This window comes from Choloepus didactylus, chromosome 11, assembly GCF_015220235.1.
Source record: "Choloepus didactylus isolate mChoDid1 chromosome 11, mChoDid1.pri, whole genome shotgun sequence".
Classification (NCBI taxonomy): Eukaryota; Metazoa; Chordata; class Mammalia; order Pilosa; family Megalonychidae; genus Choloepus; species Choloepus didactylus.
The window spans coordinates 4,238,922-4,262,595 of NC_051317.1; the positions used below are offsets into that span (position 1 = coordinate 4,238,922).

General features: G+C 45.6%; 1 protein-coding gene across 3 annotated transcripts in view; it reads right to left on the minus strand.

Moving 5' to 3' along the window:
• The window catches only part of TENM2 (teneurin transmembrane protein 2), a 1,024,030-nt gene that overhangs the window by 88,848 nt on the left and 911,508 nt on the right, over positions 1–23,674 (minus strand). For all 3 annotated transcript variants that reach the window (XM_037799530.1, XM_037799532.1, XM_037799531.1), the window contains 6 exons: positions 23,048–23,068; positions 19,871–20,103; positions 18,570–18,724; positions 16,521–17,395; positions 10,333–10,508; positions 8,513–8,748 (listed from right to left, as the gene is read on the minus strand). In XM_037799530.1, coding sequence (XP_037655458.1) covers positions 8,513–8,748; positions 10,333–10,508; positions 16,521–17,395; positions 18,570–18,724; positions 19,871–20,103; positions 23,048–23,068 — 1,696 coding nt within the window. The remainder of the gene's footprint in view (positions 1–8,512; positions 8,749–10,332; positions 10,509–16,520; positions 17,396–18,569; positions 18,725–19,870; positions 20,104–23,047; positions 23,069–23,674) is intronic.

Consider the following 23,674-nt stretch of genomic DNA (forward strand, 5'->3'; position numbering starts at 1 on the left):
CCTGCTGGTCCTATAAGCAGTGATTCTAACTTAGCTCTGGGGGCAGCGACAGGAACTGGTGATTTGAGGAACATGAAGGAGGAAATTAACACTGGGCTAGATCCCCTCTAGGAAATGGAACTGTAGCACAGCAGGAGAGATTTCAGTTAGACTTACGGAAGAACTTACTTAGAATATGGAAACCCTGCAAAAGATTAATGAGGGAATGCATGCAATTCTCCATATCTGGTGACATTTAAAAGTAGATACTCCTGCCTTGGATAGTTTAGTGATTCTCCTACCCAGAGAAAAAGCCTGGCCTAGATGACATCTTCATTTCCTTTCTGTGTCAGTCCTCTGGGATTTAAAAAGCAATGCTCACCAGCTCCCATATGATAAGACAATGCTATATCAGGATCAGTGCTTGTGCAGACAAAACAACTTGCTATAAGCTTAATATTAGCTTAAATAATACATAATTAGAAGGGCAAGCCTCTGCAAACACATTAAATAATGTATTCCCCAAGCAAACATTTCTTTTGGATGACTTGCTGTTTTGGATGGTGGCGAGGTGGAAAGGTGGAGAGACCCGAATTTGAGTTGCAGTTTTGATGTTGATTCGTTTTTCATTCCACAGGAACCCTTCACCATTCATGCCTCAGTTTCCTTGTCTGTAATAGCCTGTGAGTTCTTCATAGATAGGGACTTTATCTTATTTTTCTTAGTCTCCCTATTGTTTTGGAAGGTGCCTGGTGCTCATTGTACATTTGTGAACAAGAGGGCTGAATTAGACCAAGCAAAAGAACCCTGCCAATTGTGTTGATCTAAGGCTCTAACATGGAAAAAAGGAGAAGAGAATGTGGCCAGGACATTGGTTATCTTCAAATACCTCATAGGTTTAATTCCAGTGAGTAATCTGAGTCATTGGGGAGGCCCCTGAAAACCAGAATTAATAGACAGAGGTCGGAAGGGGCAGATTTTCATAAAACCCCATTCGTTCATTGATTAAGTATTTATGGAGCATGTACTGTGCGCTTGTTATTGTGATTGGCACTTAAGGTAGAACAAGACAGATATGGCCTCTGCCCTCATGGACCTTCCAGGTCAGGGGAGGATAAAGACAAGGTCACTCACCATTAAAAGCATTAGTGCAGTAATGAGTGTAAGCATTGGGGACTAAGGGAAGGGAGGAGGGACACTCAGCCAGAACTGGAGAGGACAAGGAAGGTTTCCCAGAGGAAGTGCTGCTTCAGGGGGGCCCTGAAGTATGAGTGAAACTTAGGTGAGGATGAGAGAGAAGTCAGGGAGAATATTCTAGGTGGGGACATAGCAACGAAAGCCCTGTGGTTAGCAGGGGCCCACCACGGGCAGAGAACTTCCCATTTCAGGTGCTGTGAGGTGGGGTCTAGGGAAGGCCAGGGGTAGATTGGCAGAGACGAGGCAGAGAAGGGAGGTGTCTGGTATGGAGGCTTGGCCCGGATGACCTGAATCTTTTGCCTTGAACTTCCAGAAGGCCAGTATGTGGCCTGTCTTCTAGCCTCCAGAGGAGTGCTCTTTTGCTTTCACCAGTGAGAAAACCTGGGAAGAACTTCTGTATTTCCAAGATCAGAGCATGAGATCATATAAATCTCAAGCTTAAAATCCTTCCCTGTTGTCCACTGAATTTAGAATAAAATCCACACACCTCACCATAGTTGATAAGGCCCTGTCTCCTTGACCTCATCCCCAGATAGTTTTCTCTAGCCACAAGGGCTCTCCTTGTGCTGGAGAATACAGGCTTCCTTCTCTCCTGCCTCAGGATCTTTGCACGTGTTGGTTCCTAGCATGGAAGACTTATCTCTCACCCCATGCCTGGAAAGTTCCTACTTTTCAGGCCTCCCTCAAATGCCATTTTCTCAGAGTGGCCTTATCCTAAATCAGATAGTCCCTGTTTTTTCCACCCTATCTTTTCTTTCCTAGCACCCATCACAATTTCTTTATATTATTTGTACATTTATTTGATTATCACCTGTTTCCCCCTGCTATGGCATAAGCTCCATGAGAGTCTTTCCACCGTCCCACTACACCATTCAAAACAGCAAGTCATCCAAAAGCAATGCCCGTGTGGGGAATAAAATGTCTAATGTGTTTGCAAAGGTCTGCCCTTCTGATGATGCATTATTTAAGCTAATATTAAATTTATTGCTGGTTGTTCTGTCTACCCAAGCACTGACTGACATGTAACCTTAAGTGTTGTGGTCTGTCTGTTCACCAATATGCACTGAGTGCCTAGTGCAGTGCCAAGAACACGGTAGGTATTTGAAAAATAAAATATTACTTGGGTGGTGAATGTGTGTGCCGTGGCAGGAGGGAGCTGATAAAATGCAGGCTTTCATGGTGACTGTGTGTGTTGACAGACCTGCCAGAGCCAGCTGCATGGATGACTGAGCTCATGTGTGAGTGCTCATGTGAATGCACGCACGTCCGCCCCCACCAACTGCTGCGTTACTGCGATTTGCCACGTAAGTAAAAGTAACACATGCCAGCGTGTAATTGCAATGTCATATTCATTACAAGGAAACCAAAACAAAATTACTAACTCCCACTTCTTCTTGGAATATTAATAACACTAATACCAATATCATGATGGAAGATTATCTTGGAAACAATTTTTCTTTTGTCTGCTACCTACACATGTAGCTGTTTCTTGCTTTTGCAATCTCTATGTAAATCACAATCAGGAAAAAATACCCTAGAGGGTGGTTATGTGCCTTTCTTTTCCGAGAGAATCATGCACTAAATCCATTTTAGGAAAGAGCAGAAGTTTTAAATCTTAATAGAAGGGGCTGGCTTCAGTTCCCTCTTCCAAGAGCCTAGAAATGAGGCTCTTGTGTATGTGTTAACAGATAGTCAGGACCAGGACTTTGTAAACAATTTGGCTTTGGAGGGATGGAGGCGGCAGAATCCCTCTCTCTGTTTTTCTTGTAACCCACCACCTTTTCCTTCTTTCTTTGGTACAGTGCCCCCCTTCCTGCAAGGTGTCCTTTGTCTTGATGGTTTTACTGGGATTGCCCATTGCGGGATACTGATTATGTGCTTCAACTTGGCGGGCCTGGGCCAGGGGACCGGATCCGCCCCTGGGGAGGGTGGTGGGCACGGGCGACAGCGCCCTCCACAGCCCCCCAGGCCTGAGAAAGTGAGGCCGGAGGCAGGCCCCATTTCCTCACCCAAAATACCACCGTTAGGGGAGGCTTGCCGGAGGGAACCGCCTTTTCCCCACCCCCTTATCTTGCCCGGACACTCCCCGTTGCCAGTGCAACTCCCACCACCACCAGTGTGCATACACTGTTGCCAGACACTGTTGCCAGAGCAACTCCCGCCCCTTTTCAAACAACCTCCGTGCCCTCTTAGAACCAATCCTAACCTCCGCACCCTCTCAGAACCAATCCTAGCCTTTATCCCCTCAGCATTGGCTTGTAACAACCCCCGCCCTCTATGCCAGCCTATATAACCTGTGCTCACCCCTGAATAAAGCCCTTTTGTCCTTTTGTTCTACCCCTACTGGAGGAAGAGTGTCTTGTTTTTCCCTTCTCGCCGCCCTCCGCACCTTGCACGCCACCGCCGGGGACCTGGCCAAGTCCCCCGCCTCGCCCTCGCCTCCGGGAAAGAGCCCCCGCCGCCGGTACCCTCCGAGCAACGCCGAGAGCCGAGGGTTCAGCAACCGGCCCCCCCCCCACCCCACGAAGCAGTAGACGCGACCGCAGCCCATCACAAGACACAGGTGTGGACGTGAGCCCCAGCCCTGGCTCATCCCAGATCCCCATCTCTCTGACCAGCAATTGGTCCCGAGATGAGAACTCCACTGTTGCCAGGCCAATCACAGTTCTTCCATAGGATTTTAACATATATATGTAAATACTGGGGGAGATCCCTTCATCTTTCCTCGGGTTCACTAAGCTGAGATGATGTAAGCCTGAAGTCAACTTTGGCCAAGTCTGCCCAACTGCCAAGAGGACGAGGACCCCAGTCTACTGTAGGAAAAGAATTAGGCCAATCACCAAGAGAAGCAGTGCAAGCAGATGGTGAAGGGTGGTGAGAAAGAAAAGAGAGACGTCAACCTGATGACATCATTTGGGATCCTGGAGTCACTCAGGGCAGCTCCTCTCTTGTTCTGGTCCCTTAGATGAAACAATGCATGAGTGTTTTTGTTGAGCTAGTTTGAGTGCAGTTCCTGTCTTTTGCAGAGGAAAGATTCCTGACAATTATAGGGGAGACATGTTTGTGAATGCATGCTTGCATTGGGGAGGGGACATTTACATGTTAAGCACATTCCAAGGAGGAGCCCTAGGAGGCCATGGTCATCACGTCTTCCTTGTTGCCTGTTGTCTGAGTGCCCACCACATGGCACCTGCCACCAGGCATCCAGTGGGGATGGTCCCCGCACTCATGGAAACTGTGTCTTGTGTTTTGAAAGGCCAGAAACAATGAAGAAGGAATAGAGGATGGTGAGAGGAAGAGGTTGGGAGAGTCCTTCAAAAGAGATTCCTTGAGAAATCTATGGGAGGCATAATGAATATCTTTCCCACACTGAGTTTTGGCAGGGATGAAGGGACTAACACTCCAAATTTTGTCAAAGCATCAAGAAGCGTTTGGTAGAAGGATGTGGTCATGCTCCATCCATCTGCCTTCTTGTGTTTCACTAGCCTACAAGAGAGAGCCTCTGCTACTTTCTCAACTGAGAAGATGCCTCTGACTGGAGGACTGTGGAAAGAAAGGGATATAGAGGTGGGTTAAAATTGCACCGGGTTCTGTTTTAATTATGATGGCTTCACTGGGATTTTTGGCCTTCTCTGAGGCCCAGGGATGCTCAGTAGCCTTGGGCTCTCGTGCCACTCAACTAGCCAGACCCCTAGCAGCTTGCCAGTCCGTGGGAAAGGTCAGGCCATTTGCTTCAACACATGATATCCTCAATTGCTACACCACAGAGTCTTTAAAAATTCCCTGCTAACCATGGGGAAGGAATGATTACATAGCACTGGTTAAATTGTTGCATTTTAAAGTTCATTCATTTTCTTTCCCTTTACAAGAGGTGGGACTGGGGTGGTGAGAATCTCAGCTCCTTGTGCTGGGTTTCGGCTCTCAGCCTCTTTCCTTCATCGCCCGCTAAGTCTGGATGGCCACCTAATCTAGCCCGTCATGAAGAGGGGCCCCTCAAAAGTTGAGGATGACACAGCAACCCTACTAGGTGCTGAATCCTATTAATTGTATGTGCTAAATCTCTTCTCACACCTCTCCTTCCCTCTGCTTTCTCCCTTCACTGCCAGTGATTTATTTTCTTGTTTGCATTATTGCAACAGCCACCTTGCTATCCTTCTCCTCCTATCTTGTCCCTTTCCAATCTATCTTCCTCCATACTGCAGTCTCTGAGATCTTTCTAATTCTACACCTCCCAACACATCACTCTGTGATTAAACCCTTGAGCAGCAACCCACTGCCCTCAGGGTAAATGCCAGCCAACTTGCCCAGCCTCGTCTTTTCTGCACCATAGCACAACAGGCCCCTTTTCTCTCCAGCCAAAATGGGTTCCTTGAAACTTTCTGAAAATGCCATTCTCTTTTTGTCCTCTTGGCTTTTCATGGGCGACACTCCATCTGATAACCTCTTGCCCATATCTTTGCCTGGCTAATTCCTTCTGTCCTTCAGAACTAATACTAGCTCCCCGGTGAAGTGCTTCCTAATCCTTTGTCAATTCTCAGACCTGGTCATCTGCTATGTGTTCTCCAGCTCCCCTTTTGTTTTCTTCCTCTCAGGCACTCAGGAAGACCACATTTCCCAGGCTTTCTTGCAGTTAAGTTGAGGTCACCCGGCTGGGCTCAGGCCAGAATGGGCAGAAGTGATGCACACTACCTCAGTCATCCACGTTCTCCATCTCTTTCACACCACCTTGCAGGCCATGTATTTAAGATGGCAGCATCACAAGAGAGAGTGACTGGAATGAGTTATCAAGAAGGAAGAACTGCCTGACTCAACTGGTCTGTGATGTGTTAAGCCACTGAGAATTGAGGGTTTTTTTGTTACACAGCCTTAGCCTATCTTTCCCTGACTCATACAGTTAGATATCCTTTTCCTTGTCGTATTAACCTCTGTAATAGCTTACATCATACTATTTATATAGTTTTGCTTCACTAGATTGTATATCTCTATAATCCACTCATTACACGATACTTGGAACTTAGTTGGCACTTAGTATATGTCTTTTGAATGAATGACAAATGTCAGTGCCCCACTTGAGCAGTGTAATGGAGCAGTACTGAAAAGAAATGGCAGGACTGGGGAGACAGAGAGAAGAGCCAGCTTTCTCATTGACTGTGACAGCCTGCTAGCCTTTGGGGGGAGGGGTGACAGATGCCTTTGGTTGAGGGGCTGCACACTTCCCTGCCACATGCTCTTGAACATCTGAGGAAAAGGCCACTCCCCAGTTCTGACTCCATGTCACCTTCTTCCAACTGCTTCCCTGTATTTTCCAGGAGTTGCATTTCATTCACTAAATGGTTTCTGAACTGAATTAAAATAAATGAGATGCAAATAAATTCCAGGCTTTCTTCCTCATTTTCAAATTACATTTTCAGTCCACTCAACCTGTTATAATCTCATAGTGATTTTCATTTAAGAGAGCTAAATGGATATGTGATTATTGTTACAGGAACTAACACCAGACAATTAAATGTTGAGGTGTTGATAGATAAAGCTGTGTTTTGATTTGCATAAACATGATGCCAGCAAATCTAACCCTGGCAGAAATTCAGTTATAAGACGTGCGTGCCTAACTTCTGCTAATTATCACAAGTACCATTATTAAGATTTTTAATATTTAGAGTTGGGATTATAGCAATTTTATTTTAGGGCTACATTTATCTTTATTTTGAAAACTTAGTCAAAATGCATAACTGATGTATCAGAGAAAAGAAACAGTTACTTCTCATAATCAACTTCCACAGTGCAGCGTATCAAAAATCAATTACACAACCCTGAAATCCAGTCATTAAGGATTTAGTACTAATCTCTTTCCATTTTTGTCTTCAGGAAGATACTGCAGCTTGCAACTTTGCAGATACTAGTAGAAGAAGAAAAACATGGGAGACTGGTAATAACCTAATGTGGAGAATTAAACCCCAACCAGACAAAGGCAGACTCTTAATATGGAGTGATCTGGCTAGGCAGGGAGGTCACCTGGGCTGGCTGGACTTCAACTCAGTAACACAGCAGAAGTTAGGACCCAAGTTTGCTGATTCTGACTTTCCACCCTGAGGGATTCTGAAGCCACGTGTTAAACTCTGCTATGTCACATCATTTGATGTTTTCCTAGAGCTTATGTCAATTTGCAGTTATTTTCAATATTTACTAGTTTACTCATCGTCTGCCACTCTCTCCTCATCTTCCCCCCCAAGAGGGCAGGCAACTTGCTTTGGGTACCATATATCACCAGTGCATAGCATCATGTCTGGCCAATAGTAGGTGTTCAATAAATACGTGCCAACTTTGTTAACATCTGGAGTTCCCCTCTCCTCCTTCCTGCCCCCAAGGTTTAGCATGCTGGCAGGAATCAGTCCCTCTAAGTGCCTGGTAACTGACCAGAGCAGGACCCACTGACACCGAGATTATATGGATGATCGTGGGTCTAAACAAGAAGCTGAGTGGCATGTGCTTAAGAATATTGGCGTGTGAGCCAAACAGAAAGACAGAACTGGGGCTGAGTCCTGGCTTTGCCATTTCCTAGCCATCGTGTCCTTGGATCGTGTCCTTAGCTTCCCTGAGCCTGTGCTTCCTCATCTGCAAAATGGGGTAATAATAATTCTCCTATGGAGCTTTTGAAAAGATTAAAATAAGATAATATATCTAAAGAATTTTATATTGTGCTTGCTTCATAGAAGTACTCAATAAATGTTACATATTAGTTTTTAAAAGATGTCACTTGGGGGCATGTTGCCCACAAGTCTGGGGAAGTCTGCATTGGTTAAAGCTTCCTGTTGCAATTTGGTTATTACTTCCTCTTGGGAAGTCTTCTCTGACCCCCTCAGGCTGAGCGATGGTTCTGTGATCTTTTAAGACTGTGAATTCTGTCTTTTCACTTTAACCCCTCCGATTATACTGTGTCTGTCTATTCTTCCAAATTGTCAGCTCCTTGAGGGTAAAGACCACAGTTTTCAATTCCTCTAGTATTTAGCAAGATACCTGACACACAGTGGGCACAAATAAGCATTTGTTGATTTGTCCAGACAGTAAAAATTGAGGGAGAAGATGGTAAACATGAGAAGAAGACCAAAGCTCTCTCTAGCTCTAGCATAATGTATATCTCCATAGCAGACAATGGCCCTTTTCTGCCTTGAAGAATGGAGAATGTTTTCCCCAAGGTATGAATCCCAAAAGGATACAACTTCTACCTTCTGAGGGATGAACACACCTTTTCCAGAGAAGAAAGGAGTCACGGAGGCTGTGTGAGGGAAGGGCTTACCCCCTACCTCTTTGTGGAAACATGTTGGTTGGAACCACTTACCCGGAGCTTCCTGCCAAAGATAGTGACTTTGCCTTTGATCTGTTCCTTTCTTAGGCGCCACTCAATGGAGTTTAAGCCGTTCTCCATGGGCAGGGAGATGTTGCAGCGCCCAATGGTGGGGGTGATGGTGCCTGCTAGGACGTGGGGCTCGCTGTGGAAGCTGACGGCCATCCCGTTGGCGTACATCACCCTCAGGGTGCCGTTATTGCAGAGCTGGTAGCTGTTCCGCACTTGATCTGGAGCAATGCAAGTGGGGGTGGGGAGAGGAAAGTACATTATCCACTCTGTTAGTCATAGGAGAATAGAGCCCCTATTTTTATAGGTTTCCATGGTACTTTGCACCTGTCAAGTACAAGGCTGCCTTCAATTAGCACAGGTACAACGTGAAGATGTGTAGCAGAGACGCTACTGATCCATGTAAAGAAAAACATTATTAATATGTGGCACTCCAGAAATAATTATGCCGTGATATTTTCCTTTTACTCACTGAAGACTATTAATAGTAAATTGAAACATTTAAAGATTTTTTTGCCTACACAATTTGTGTCAATCAAATTCTTGATCTTTAACATATATTTTAGCTTAAATAGAAAAAAATTAATGAAAGGAAAATTGCTTAAAATAATTCTGTTTTTCCTTTCGCCTACCACCCAATTCGAGCTTGATGGTCTAGCGAAGGTCAGATCCACTGCCAGTCGAGTCTGGGATTCATAAAGAAAACGAAGGGAGAAGGCAAACTCTCCCTTCATGCTTTTGCTGCTGACTGCACCAAGATGCCACCTTTACTCAAGAGAATTCTGAAGAGACTCAAATAATACTGGGTGCTGATAATGTGTGTTTATCTTCCCAAATGGAATCTACACTAGTCTGTCAGACTTCTGACCTTTTCCTTTATTGAAAAGTTACAGGAAGGAAACGTGAAGCAGAGATCCCTTTTACAGATGTGTTGCTGCCTGATTATCTGGGCAAAGTTGCCCGGCTGGGCTGGCCTCTGAGATGCCGTCTTTTGGGGGTAGTGAGCAAGTGTCTACTTGTCACTCCTGCAATCTAGCCATCATGCAGAAGGACAAAATCGACACCATTAATCATTCGGCAGAGTAGAAACAGAGTCATTGAAACAGGCTCTGTCGTGGGATAATGGTGCAGAAATGTCACCATTTATCTACTGAAAGAACACTTTTATCCTCTGACAATGGGCTAGCCCACTGACATTATATCTTAATTAAAAGAAAAATTAATCTGCACGATTCTTTTTCTTGCCAGCCCTGCACTTGTCCTGGGATGTATGTCACATCTAACAGCAACAATTACTATGGAGAGGTTGGAAACCTTTGTGATTCCAGTCTTGGCAAAAGATTGCTAAAGGTCTCTGATCCCAGGGTCACCAACTCAACCAAAGACTGCTTTAAAGAGAGAATCAGAATGGGGCACACACATAAAATCTGATGGTGGGCTCCGGAGGATGAGAGCCTTTGAGAAGATGAATTTCCTCTAGGTTTGGGTTGGTGGGAGTGGTGATGGTGGAGGGGTAGGAGGTAGGGAGAGAGTAGGTCAGGACGAAAACTGACATTTTTGGGTAAGTATGTGGCCATTTCCAAATAGCTGTATGTTTGGTCTAGTGTAGCTGACACTCCTCTGTATCCGATTAAGTCATTTTCTATGAGTCCCCTCTTGCAGGATTTGTTTGCTGTGGCCATTTGGATATAACAGAAAGCTGAGGGGCACTCCAGTCTTGGGAATTCCTCCCAGGCCAGGTAACTGACAGCTCTGGGCATGGCTGGGTTCTGGGTCTGGGGCTGAGGTGGGGTTTGGGGGCTCACCTTGCACCACCGTGTAGGAGGCCTCCACGGAGGAGAGGTTGGTGATGACAGTGACGTCGTCATCGCGGTTGGAGTTCTCGATGTCGATGGTGATGGACTTCTCCATTTCCCGGTGCAGACTGGTTACCACCCCCGTGGGGCGGGTCACGTTGGTCAGGCGGCCCTCGTAGTCATAGCTGGAGAGAGACGCACTGGCTGGAAGCACGGTCGCTGGGGCTGAGGCCTTCCCAGCACTCAGGGCCATCCGAGGGACAGCCGTGTGGGGCCAGGGAGGGGCCGGTGGGGCACCACACTGAGGCCCCCATCACAACCCACAACCCCCACCTGCCCTGAGAAACGGGGGTGACCCTTTCTACCACCGCCTGACAGAACTGCCTTCAACTCAGTAAAAACATTTCACTTGGGCTTAGGCAGCATCTAGTTAATTATGCTTTCCCGAATTAGAGAGAATAGCTACTTGGGAGCATCTTTTGCTCTTTAATTTATGTGTTCCACAAAGCCAAGAAATTAATCTTCCTAAAATATCATTTTCATTATGTCACTTCTCTGCTGAACAGATCATGCTCTTTTTCCATTGGCCGCTCCAGCAAATCGAAATCTCGCGAGACCATCCACCCCCAGGGTCCTCCACGCCAGCACAGCCTTGTCCTGCGGGTCCACCTCCTGGCCCTCTGGACAGTCAGCCACCGTTGTGCCCCAGCTCAAGCACAGCAGACCCATCTGCAGGTAGCCTGTTTTCCTGTCCTATAGCCCCCAACTAACCCAGCCCAGCTCCTCAACCAGCTTTCTTAGACGGTTTTCCTGGACGACTCACTTCACCTCAGTTGTCCTACGTACCCACGTCTAGGTCTGCCCAGTGATCACTGTCCAGCTGGTCTGCAAAATGTCTGAAATTGGGGCCTCCATGTGTGTGTGTGTGGGGGGTGTGTGTGTGTGTGATCTTTACATTTTTCTCAACTTGTAGAGATTGTTTTCTGCCTCCTTTAGCAAGAAGCCTTGCAGTTGCATTTGCTGATCTATTGTATTCTGAAAGCCTTTCCTTCTGCCCCAGGAAAGAAAAACCAACTCTTTCCAAAAGTGTGAGGCCTTGGAGGCCTCCCAGATGGGCCTGCCTATTGGAGGACTGAAGAGGGGAGGCTGAAGAGAGATGAAGGCATTTTGCTTGGAGGATTATAAAAGACGGAAAACTGTTCAGTCTCAGGGTGGGACTCCCTCCGGGCTGATAAGAGGAACACTTGCAAGTTGGCAGGTTCTGAGGGAGGAAGACCACAGCCTGTACTGCATCTGGGCATTGGCGGCCCAGAGAGCAGGAATGCAGTGGGGATGGCCTTAGACGGGGGAAAGAACCACTGTGGCAAGGGTGACTGTCTGCCTAGTGTTTAGGTCCACAGAGACAGACTTGGAGGATCTTAGTAATGTTGCTAGAATGAATGAATGCAAACCTGGCTCAGGCTTCCACTGATCTCAGGACTGTTGCTTCAAGGGAGGACCACCAAGAGTCAAGCTCTATGGAAGTTTGAAGACTGAGAATGGGACCCACATCAAGTTGGACCACCAGCTCAGTGAAGGTGGTGGAGGGGGAACAGAGAGCTGGAAGCCCAGTGGGCTTGGGGTCACAGCCCTTTGTGTCTACCCTATCACTTGCCCAGACACTAGGCAGTGAGCAGTACAGATGATGCATTGAGGTGGAAAGGCTGGTCTTGTAACCATATAAACAGGGGTAAGGACTCAGGCCTTCCAAGTCAACATTGCAGAAAAGGGGCTCCCTTGTGCTTTCTTACCAACTAAAGAAACTGGCTCTCAGATGGAAGCACAAAGATGCTTTTTACAGCAAAGACAAATTAGAACAACCTAAATTTCACTGATCAAAGATTCATTAAATAACTGATGATCTTTCCATAAAGTAGAAACCTATGAAGCCATCAAAACTGACGGCATGGATTTCTATTTATTGGTGTGGAAAAGGGGATAGACTGTTAAGTGGAAAGAGTTGGAGTGCAAAATATACTCTACTGTATAGTTTATTTGGGGAATACAAAATATGAGCATCTTTATATAGAAGAAATTCTCTGAAAATATAGATATTTAAATGTTCTTGGTGGTTTTTCAGTGTGGGATTTTGACTAAGCTTTGTTTTCTTTTTTGAATGTTCCCATATTTTCAAAATTATTTGTAATATGTTTTACTTTCATATTTTATTATCAGGAAAAAAGGTATTTACAAAGAAGAAAATGAAGCAGCTGTAAGTGTTTGGGTACAGGGTATACAGTGTTCAGGAAACACAATGTACCCACCTCCTTTGGCCAAGTACAGAATGTGTGAGGAGTTAATGTCTCTGGGACCCAAGTAAGGATTTAATTCACTTCCATTGTTATTTCCTGGATCCCATCACTGTACAGGCTGAGTTGCTTCCTTATGAGAGATGTAGTTGGAGCCAGAGTTTCTGTCCTCAGGGGCAAGGCACCGGGTTGGGACCAGAATCTCAGGGACCACAGGAAGAGAAATATGATCTTAACTTTCCAAGATGATTCAGCTGCCTACAGCTCTGCCAACTTCCCTTATGGGCTGAGTATTTGCAGAGCTAGATCTCTTTGCAAATAAATCTGCACAGAGGAGCAAGGAGCTATGAGTTTTGTGATGGGGTCTCAAACCAGCACAATGGAACCATCTGGAGCTGGGCAGGTATGGGGCTGGAGGCTGCCTTTGACTCATTTATTCAATAAATATTCATCGAGCACCTCTTATGTGGCACTGATGAAGGCACTGGGGAGATGGGTGGGAACAAAACAGACCTAAAGCTCTGCTTTTATCACATGTAAATGCTGGAAGAGGGGGACCAAAAAACCCACCAAGAATTAAAATATAGAGTATGTCAGATGGTGATAGTGCTAAAGATTAAAATAAAGGAGGGAGGGAGGGAGGGAGGGAGGGAGGGAGAGTGTGTGTGTGTGTGTGTGTGTGTGTGTGTGTGTGTGTGTGTGTGTGTGTGTGTGTGTGTGTGTAAGGTGGCTATAAATTTAAATACAGTCCTGGGTCTTTCAGGGATACAGGCTGCTCTTTCCCAGTCTGGGAATTTAGCAGGCCCAACAGGACTTCCAAAGAGCCTTCCCATGTTGGATCCATTCCTGCCCCTCTCTCGTCAAGAGGCACTTCCCCACACAAAGAGGAGGGGAGAGAAAGCTAACTGTTCAACAGACCCATTCCAGTCTCCATAAATTTCCCTGCCTGCTTACTCTATAAAATAAGTCTTCAACCCCACTCCATGGGAAGACAACTTCTGTCCCTTCTCTGATCCGACTTTCCCTCCTCCTCCACTGGTGGATTGGGAGAAAGACTTGAGCATGCCTGGAGTAGCATTTCTCTGCCCTTGCCAGGGGTGTGGGACGCCAGCAGTTCTAGGGGATGGGGAGTGAGTAGGATAAATGCGAGGTGAGGTATTAAGACCAGTTGTACAAACTACATTCTTCAACTCTACGTTTCCAAAATATATCTCCATCTGTCTGACTTCTATATCTCACTATGCAATTAGTTATTTGGAACCCAAAGGGTGGGATGGGGGCAAAGGTGTGTTTAATTATCTCCCTCAAATCCCACTAGCACCTACCCTTTGCTGAACTTCTATATGCCAGGACCTTTGCTAGGTTCTAAAAATATATTATCTCAGTGAATTATCACAGCACCACCCATCTCCATTTGGCAGAAGTGGAAATTGAGGGTCAGAGAGGTTAAGTAACTTGTTCAAGGTCAATCAGCAACTATGTGGCAGAACTGACATTCAAACCCCTGTCATCCTGACTCCAACATCCAGGAGCTTTCTGATACCATACTGTCATTTGGAGGCTGTAAAAATCTCTGTTCCCTTGGGGATGAACCTGGGCCAGGCTACATCTTCTATCAGGATCCAACGATTTACATTCCTTCTAAGACTGGAGCTTCCTGGAGCTTCCTGGAATTGGCTGACCATAGGATGGGGCTAGGATGATTCAACAGTATTACTTTTCACCATTCACCACCCCTCTCTCCTGCTCCCAGAGTCACTGGCGGATTGGCCTTATTGGGTTACATCTTCCCCCCAGTTTTTTGAGAATTCCCATGTGGAGTCTAGAGGTGGGAGCTCTTCTATTCATAGCCTTACTTTAGGACCCTGATGCAAAGAACATTAGTTGGGATCTCATTGAAATCCTGCTTCATTATTGACTCGACTTTGGGGGATCCCTTCATGTCTCTGTGCCTCAGTTTCGTTAGCCATAACAGGAAAATAGTAAAACCTATATTTAGAGGGTTGCTGGGACAGCTGAGCAGCTATAAAGGACGCTGCAGTTTTTTGCATTTGGTGCAGCAGCAGGAGGTATTGCTACCCTTCCCGCAGAAGGGAGGATCCGTTCATATGCCAGTGTGGGAAGGGCAACATTCCCTAAAGAAGCCCTCAGTGAAGGCTGGGCTGTTTTCTGATAGCCCTGAGGCCTCTGTGCAGTTTCGTTCTTTACTTTTTAATTCCTTTCTCTACAGATCTGGGCAAGACTATGAGAAGTTGGTTTCAACCTCACAGTCTTTATAGAAAGTACAGTTTGTGTCTGATTTTCACACTGCCAATTTGCTGACCATGCATAAAATGTGCCACAAAACAAACAAAAAAAACTCATCTTTTTTGGAGGTAAAAGAAACATTTGAACCCTGATAACAGACAATATGTGATCATTGGATTTACCCACATCATGAGAAAAAAAAAGCAGCTCATCAAATGAAGAGAGAAAAAAATTATGCAATTTCCATGGAACTTCTGGACACACATTTAAAAATTTACAATCATGCCTATGTTTTCATTCAACTAAGGACCCCTCCTGGGAAATTCTCTCTCAGTTAGTGTCCATGTCTGTGGATGCATCTAAATTTGGGTTTCTTTAACTAAGGCAGGACTAATTCAGTCTGGCCTCTCTGAGATGGACTTTTTTTTTTTTTCATCAAGTCAAGTGAGTCAACAAATTATCTCTGAAATGTACTGGGTCTTTAGGTGATACTGCCAAGAGGGAAGATGAGAATCCAGGAGGCATTTGGGTTAAAGTATAGCTTTAATCTAACTTGGTGTGAGAGCAAAAGATGGCACTCAACTGATGTCCTCAAGGGCAGTCACTGGCCGGAAAAGTTTGATGATGTCCCAATGCCCTGAAGGATGTTAGGATGCTTTAGAAGTCAAAAGACAGCTTTGCCCAAAGAAGGAAGCTTTGCCCAAACAAGGGAAAGCAAGCCTGCAAAGCAGAATCTCCAGCAGGTGGCAATAGCTTCCTTTTGCATCCTCCCAAGCTCCATGAAAAACAAATAAGAAGTGAGCAGTTCCTGGCCTTTGGGGTGGTCAACAAGGTCTCTGTTCTTTCTCTTGCCCCTCTTTCCCTTTGTGTCAACCCCTCCCTAATTTACTAACTTCTCAGCTAGCAGCTACATCTAGACAAAAAGCAAAATTATAGGCATTAACATGACTGACCATTCACCACCAAGGAGAGCCAGATACTTGCAAAGTCCATCCCAGTCTCAGCCAGCAATTGTGGGGATCATGCTTTGGCGACTTTCTCCAGCCAGCATCCCGCCAGTTAATACCTGCGGCAGCAAGCAGTTTGACCAAGGGGGCTGCTTGCAGAAGCTAGGGGAAACAGCTTTTGGCCAAACAAACAGCGGGACTATTAAGCATAAGCTAATTGTTAGGGGAAATATGACCAGCTCTCGCATCTTTTAATATACCTAGCACTTTATCTGTATTGATCTGCTTCTGCTAAAGAGGAAATTCAGAGTTTATCTACCAGTCTGTGCAATCAAGTGTGATGCTGGACTATTGGCAAATTACAGACACCCCACTGGGATTTCGCCTTTTAGATTCTAATTTCCGCACCCATGGCAAACATGAATAATCAACCAAGTTAATCAACACTGGATCTCCCAGGTGCTGTGCATGTCCAATATCCTGAAATTTGAACGGCTAGCAGGCAACAGGAATTCCAAACTCTTGTCAGAGACCCAGTAGAGAAAATTGTTTAGGAGTCAGGGAGAGGGGATATGAATATCTCGGGGCTGTAAGCAGACAGGAAAGTTAGGAAGTCAGTGTGACTAAGCAATTTTAAATGCTACATGGATGGCCAGTCCTGACAACAGTGAGGACAGGATAAGTGCTCCTGGAGATACTTTACAAAATCACTTACTCATAGAAAGTTGTCCATCCTGTTTCATCACTCTTGGTGGCTAGGAGGCCACTGTTGCCATTATAGGTCATGAGGCCCAGCTCCAGACTCTGCGTGGACACGACTTTGAGGCCCCCGTTAGTGCTTACTGTCAGGGTGATGATCTGATTGTCGGGCATGAGCAGGTGGCGGGGTGTGCCATTGCTGTCCCGACGGATCTTCAGAGAATTTCCATTATTGTCAATCAATTCGGTGACATCATTGTCGGCACTATATGTGAAATTGTACAAATACTCCCCTGTCACTAGGCTCACAGTGTACTGATGGATGCCATCAGCATTGAAGACGTACAACTCCTGTTCTCCGGGGGATGCAGCCTCATACTGGTTGAAGGCGTTAAGGACGGGCTTGTTCTTGCTGACCGCCCTGATCCGGATATTCCCAAGGTCTGCGATGTAGATGGTACCATCTGGGGCTACAGCTAAGGATGAGGGGGAGTTCAAGATGGCGTCAGTCGCGTAGGCGTCATCTCCCGAGTAGCAGTTGCAATTGACGTCGTTTTTGCAGTCGCAGTCTGAGGCTGCCCCGGCTAAAAGGCAGATCTCCCCGTTGGTTGTCACCTGGCGGAGACGGTTAATTTTCTTTTCATCTGTCTCGGTGATATAGAGCACTCCGGTGTGAGAAATGGCGATGGCACTGGCCGACTCCAGAGCAGAGTGAATAGCTAGTTTGCTGAGTGAGTAGTCAATACCGGGGACCTGGCAATGCATGGGGCGTCCCGCGATGATGCTGACTTGGTGGTTCTCAGTGATGCGAAGGATGACGTTGTTCTCTAGAACGTACAAGGAGTTGTCCATGGGGTTGATGGCAAGGTCTGTTGGCCACTCCAGGCGAACCTGCGAAGACATGGCATCAGAATAAAACACAGCCTCTAGCACATCCAACATTTAACTATGTAGGGCATTTTTAATGGTTCTGTGCAACTGGGGAGAAAAAGACAGGTTTTTACCAACACATTGTACTAGAAATGCCAGTCATTGAATCACTTGCCTATAGGCCATGTTGAGTGTGCATGATGGAGGAGATATTCCGTAGCAAACATCTACTATATATCTGCTGTGGCTAGAGTAGGTCACTAGCTCTACCCATGAGGTTGACTCTCAGTCCCATGTGATTTGTACCAGGGTCAGAGCTGACATGTATGGTTGTACAGGTAGTTCACTACACAAGGGGCCACTGTCCTCCAACCTGTACTCTGTTTGCCAAGCCAGGGACTGTGAGGTTATGTTCAATCAGAGCGTGCATCTTCATCTAATTCATACAAAAGAGTCATGTTGCTTGGAAGGTGGCCCTGACCCAGTCCCACATCACAACTTGAGTAGTTGTTTGAAAAAATGAAATGAATTCCTTCTCTGTGGAATTTGAAATAAAAAGCTCAGTAGCAAGTTGCCAGTTTGTTGTGGAATTTGAGCTGAAATTTATGAGGTTAACTGTTGGTTGTAACAGTTAACCTTATAGGAAGGGTGAAAATATATTCCAGGTTGTCTGAGAATCCATTTAATAAGCACTGTTTCTCCTGCTGTACCTTTGAGTGAGCCTCTGTTCCCTGCCAGTGAGAGCCTTGACTAAATACAAACTATGGGGCGTATTGTAGAGGGCTCTGTGCTAGTTACTACTGCACAGAGTAAAGGTTTATATAGTGAGGATGCAATCATTTTTGATTAACAGGGAAGTTTGGATTGACATATAACACTGTACGGTACATTCTCAAACCTGCAATAACGATGGAGGAGAGAGGTGATTACACAGCATCCCCTACCCTGTAATCTGCTATGGCTGGCATGTGTCACCAGCTCCACTTTTCTGAGCAGAATCTCTCTCTTCACTCTATGACATTTTCCATTCCATCTTGCTGTCTAGTTCATCGCAGGCCTCCTCCACACAATTCTGTGATCTGCATCTCTCCTTCCCACCCACTTCTAGCCCAAACAGGAAGGAGGTGAGAACTTCAGGCCAAGAGCCAGGTGTTACTTAAGATAAACCAAATGAGACAAAGAGAGAGCATTCCACCTGGGCCACGTCCATGCCGGAGTCACAGCTCAGCGGCCGGACAGCAGTGAGGTCGTTGGAACCCAGCAGGGTGGAGATGATTCCATTCTGGTCAACCTTCCGGATCATGGTGGCGTCGACAAAGTACATGAGCCCATTCTTGTCCACTGCAATACCTAAGCAAGACAGGCAGTGTCAGTGAGTCTCCCAGAAAGGTGCAAGGCTGGGGTGGGGGGGTCGGGGTTGGAGTTGGAGCCTCCCTGCTGGGCACTATCTGCTTGGACCAGGCACCTCCTGGGAAGGATTAGCACAACGTTTAGTGGAGTGATTCTCAGCCATTTTGGTAAGATCCTCCCTTGGTGGACACTGGGACGGGTTCTTTATAATTCCTGAGGTCCTGGCTCCTTCACCACCCCACCCACTTCCCTCCCACTGAAGAAAACACCTTGGGCTGCAAATGAATGAGAGTGATGTTATTAGAGGAAATAACCTTGCATCTGCTCTTTCTAGAAAAGGAGTTATTTCCAAAGTTCATGGCTCTAAAAATCACTGGTAGGAAATTATGTAGAGTACCCTTTACAACTGATTGCAAAATGAGGTTAAGAAATGATGATTCTTCCAGTCACAAACTGGAAAGTATACTCCAGGAAGCATTCCCCAAGAAAGCCTTGACTCCACTCAGCACTTCAGTGCCCTGGTGGTGCACCAGGCCCCAACACTCCCTGTTGCAGCAGAGCTGGTAAGACACAGACTGTGGCTTCTATTTCTTTTGTAGCTTCACCTCGCTTTGCATCCTAAAACCATGCTGCCAGGCATTGGACCCCTAAGTGATTGGTCCTTACCTTTAGGTATCTTAAGTGTTTTTTAAACAGAGACACATCATTCCAAGAACTCCCCCATCCCCAGCCTTTGGAAATTATACCCATTCTTAATGCTGCTATTTATCGAGCATTGACAAAACAGTTGTCTAAGATGGAGGTCTGGGGGTGGCTGGGGCCCCCACTGGACCCTGCTCTGTCTCCAGCCCAATACAGATCCTTCTGAATCTGTGACTGGCAACAGTCAGAAATCTCCAGGCACAAACCATCCCACTTTCCATTTGTAGCATATGTGGGTGATAAAGTTTACCTCAACTAAATAAATAAGTTGTTTTTTTTTTTTTAAACACCCACCCACACACCAAAGCAATCTATCAGAGTTACATTATTCTAGGGAAACTTGTGTTTTGTACTGCTGGGTTTGATTCAGTTCCAGTAAGAGGCAAGCCAAGCTTGCATTGAGCACTATTTGGATTGGGTTTTTTTCCCCTTCACAACCTTTACCTCTCGGGCTCATCAGGGTGGCGTCCACAGCCTTCCCTCCATCCCCACAGCGGGCTTCATCAAAGGGCAAGCACTGCTCTCCAGTCCCGGCCATGACTTCTGAATTCCCAGCTAGGTCTTTGGCCCCGCTCAGAGACTTGACACGGTAGATGCGCCGGCTGTTGGTGTCAGACACGTAGAGGGAGCCGGACACAGGGTCCACCGCCAAGTAGTACTTGTGAGCTGGGTTGTTGCTGTACAGAGAAATGAGAAGGGGGCTATGCAGCTGGTCTGTGGATCAAAGAGACTGACAAAAAAAATCCTAGCAAGACTCTTCCTTCCCTAGTGTCTTCCCACTTTAGTGAACTGGAAAGAATCCAACATAACAACTTAGCATTTTAATGTATCATGGCCCCAAGCTACTTCTCACTGGACTGGAGCTCCTCATGCTACCATAGAACTCATCATTTCCCATCATTTTCCATCAAGCTTCACTTAGCCAGTATGAAAGACCCAGTTGTGGTCCTATTTTTATGAACGCCATAGTTATTCAGTCCCAATGACTTGTGTGTGTCAGTCTCTACTGTTTCCCTCTGTAGGCTCAGTATGTTTTCAAGTGGGATTGGGGAACTACCATGTGACCATGTTTTCGTGTTAATCTGTGCCTCCTCAATGCCTCCGAGGTAATCTTCCATTAATACTGGGGCAACCTAGACTTCTCCTGGCTTTGTGTTGGGAAGCTCCCCAGAGCCGTCTCCACTCTCCATCCTCAGACTTCTCTCTTGTTGCTCGGTGGGCATACGAATAAAAGGCTCATGCAGTGTAAGGAAATGGGGCACTCTTGCTGCTGTCATGTCCAGAATCAGAAGTACTGAGGAAGGAGGTGCAGTTTTAAAATCTTGGGTAACAGTGAAGTCACAGGCATGAGTTAGGATCTGTCAGGGTCCTCAGCCACACCAGGAGTTCACCCACTTCATATGTGTGAAATGTACTAGGAAGGCATAAGTGCCAGAGACCAGGCTCTCCTCTGCCAAGCGTCAGGCTGTCCTAAGTAATGATAACTAGGCTGGAGAAGGACTTCTAAGCTAGTGAAAGTTGCTCAGGACTAAGACTCAGGACATTCCAAATTCAACTGTGACTCAGCTGGTGACCTTAGGTAAGGTTTTTGGCTGTGTTGGGTCTTTGCTTCCTTATTTGATAAATGACAAAATCAAAGTGGATCAATTCTAATGTCCCTTCTGTCTCAAAACCCTACAGATCTTCTCTTTGCAGCATCTGTCACTAGCTGGAGGCTGGGACCAGAATGGGTGCCGAAGCTATCACCATACTGCTGATTAAAATCCCCACCTTGAGGATGAAACAGCAAATATCTCTGTGCCAATGTGTCAGACTGAGTTTCGGCACTACACGCCTAAACTGAGCACAGGCCTTTCTTTCTCAGTTATTTTTCAGTTGTTCTTTGGAATTATGGGAGGAGGGGGGCTTCGAGAGGTGGAGGGAAAGTGAGAGTGATGATAGCGTTAGATCTACTCATCCTGCAGGCATTAGCTGGTTAATTACTAATTAAAACACCACCATTTGGGTTCTCCCCTGATTTAAGGAAAAAAAGAACTAGGAAGATATTTTTTAGGAACAATTTGTGAATTGAGACCCTCTTTAATTCCAGCTTCTCTTCAGGTTGCTAATAGGACACATAATTGAACTCAAAGTCAAAGTCTTTCTAAACTTCCAAAACAGATAAATAGATATCTAGTTACTGGGTTCCTTCCCTTCCCCCCCCCCCTTTTTTTGGCTAAGTCATTAGAGAATATCCATATATGAAAAAACAAATCAGGGCAGGAAGGGAAAATTTGTGCCATTTCTTAATTAGATGCTGCACTCTGCCACTGAACGAACAATAGCTGGTATGATCCATGGAAGGATCAGAGAGTCACACACCTGTGCCTATCTGTGAGCAAGATAATTAATTCTGGACTTTCTAGGGAGCCCAGTTCGAGGATGCTTTGCAAAATCTCGGGCAGAAGAGCAGCGGTTGAAGGTGTGAGGTCAGTTCTTACTGGGAGGCCCTCTCTCCCCTGTGGCCTCGTACTCATACCAACCAAGATTTGAGGGAGAGAAGCTCAGGTCAGATGCACAGCGATGCTTCCACGTCCGTGACCATGGCAGAGATCAGATGGCATACGTGAATCTGAAGGGATTCACCTTCTAGGGCATTTCTGCTTCCTTTTTAAAAAGTCTGGCTCAAATGGGGTACCTGTAACCAGCTAATTTGGGGGTGCCTGTGAAGAAGAAGCCAGAGGACGTTCCTACATATGGCCTGTCCATTGACTGATGACCTCAAACAACCTGATTCCACTCTGTGTCTAAGTTTGACCTAATATCACAAGAAAGCCCCATGCAAGTTTCATTTTCAAGAAGTGAGGAGAAGCATTCCCTTGAGTTCTGAATGAAATCGCTTTTTTTTTTTTTTTTTTTCTCCTCTTCCAAATAAAAATAAGGTCAACTTTTCCTCAAGAAAGCTCATGCTACCTCCATTTCAGGGCAGTGTGGGTACATGCACACACACGTGTGAATATATGGGTGGACCGTACAGTATGGCTCTAAATAACTTTGGATTAATCTAATGACAAAGGCTATTTAGACAAAAAACCAGTTCGGTTACACCCTTCTTGCTACTCAAAAATGACTTAACTCCATGAAAATTCCCAATGCATCTGACTGCTGGATTCATTCTGACCAGCAGATTGGCAAGTAACTTTTTTTTTTTTTTTAATAAAAATGACCACATATCTAGGGGGAAAATCATTAATGAGTTGAAAATGAGTTTTTGACCCGTTTCCAGTTCATTAAAGCTTTTGTGAACCCAGTCCAGCATTTACAAAAGCCAGAAGTTTGCCTCAACTGTTTAGCCCAATTATGGACTACACTGAACAGTTGGGATAAAAGTTCACTGAGGGTTCATTATCCCACACTTGCATGTCCCAGAAATTCTAATTACTGTCAGCTTATTTGGTTGCTTTTTTGACTGCATTTCATAATTGCTAAAACTTATCATATCCACAACACACAGTTAGCACATAGAAAGTTACTATATTTGGTACATTAAAATATACATTACACAAGAAGCACAAAACAAAAAGCAAACACAAGGAAGCAAACGAAACGTCAAATTATACAGGAAAGAGTTCTTCGTCTTACCTATGTTTAAACTCTTTATTTCTTTATAGAAAGAAAACAGAAGGAAAAAAGAACAAACAGTTAGCTGAAGAATTGATGATAAGGTAAACACAACATACTTGTTTCTTGTATAAGGGGACCCAAAAAGGCAGTCCTTTCCTTTCCTTCTTTTTTTTTTGTTTTTTTTTGACAGCTCTTGGCTCAATTACTTGGGAAGCACTCAGAGTTTGGACTCCTTTGGGCCGTTGGAAATGGTGGACAAGAATTCTTGAATTCTCTGGCCCAGCAATTCGGCTGTCACATGACACAGGTGGCAACAGGTGATACAGGTCTCGTGGTTAATGGAAGGTGGCAAATAAGTAACATCCTGAGAGCAAATACCCATCAACTGGTGATGGCTGCCAGGAAGGCAGTGGTAGAAGGGTTCTAAAGCTAAATTCAAGCTCAGCAAGTAAAGAATGCCGCAACTGCTCTGTAACGTCTTCCCTGGGTGTGGGGGGGCAGTGATGCCACCTGTGCACTTATCTGCCATTGGTGCCTTACAGGATAGAATCGGTATCATCAAGACAGCCCCTGCTCACTCCCAACTACAGTCTGGCAAAGATCTGTTGAACTTTGAGAGTCTGGTCCATTTCCTATCCCTGCTCT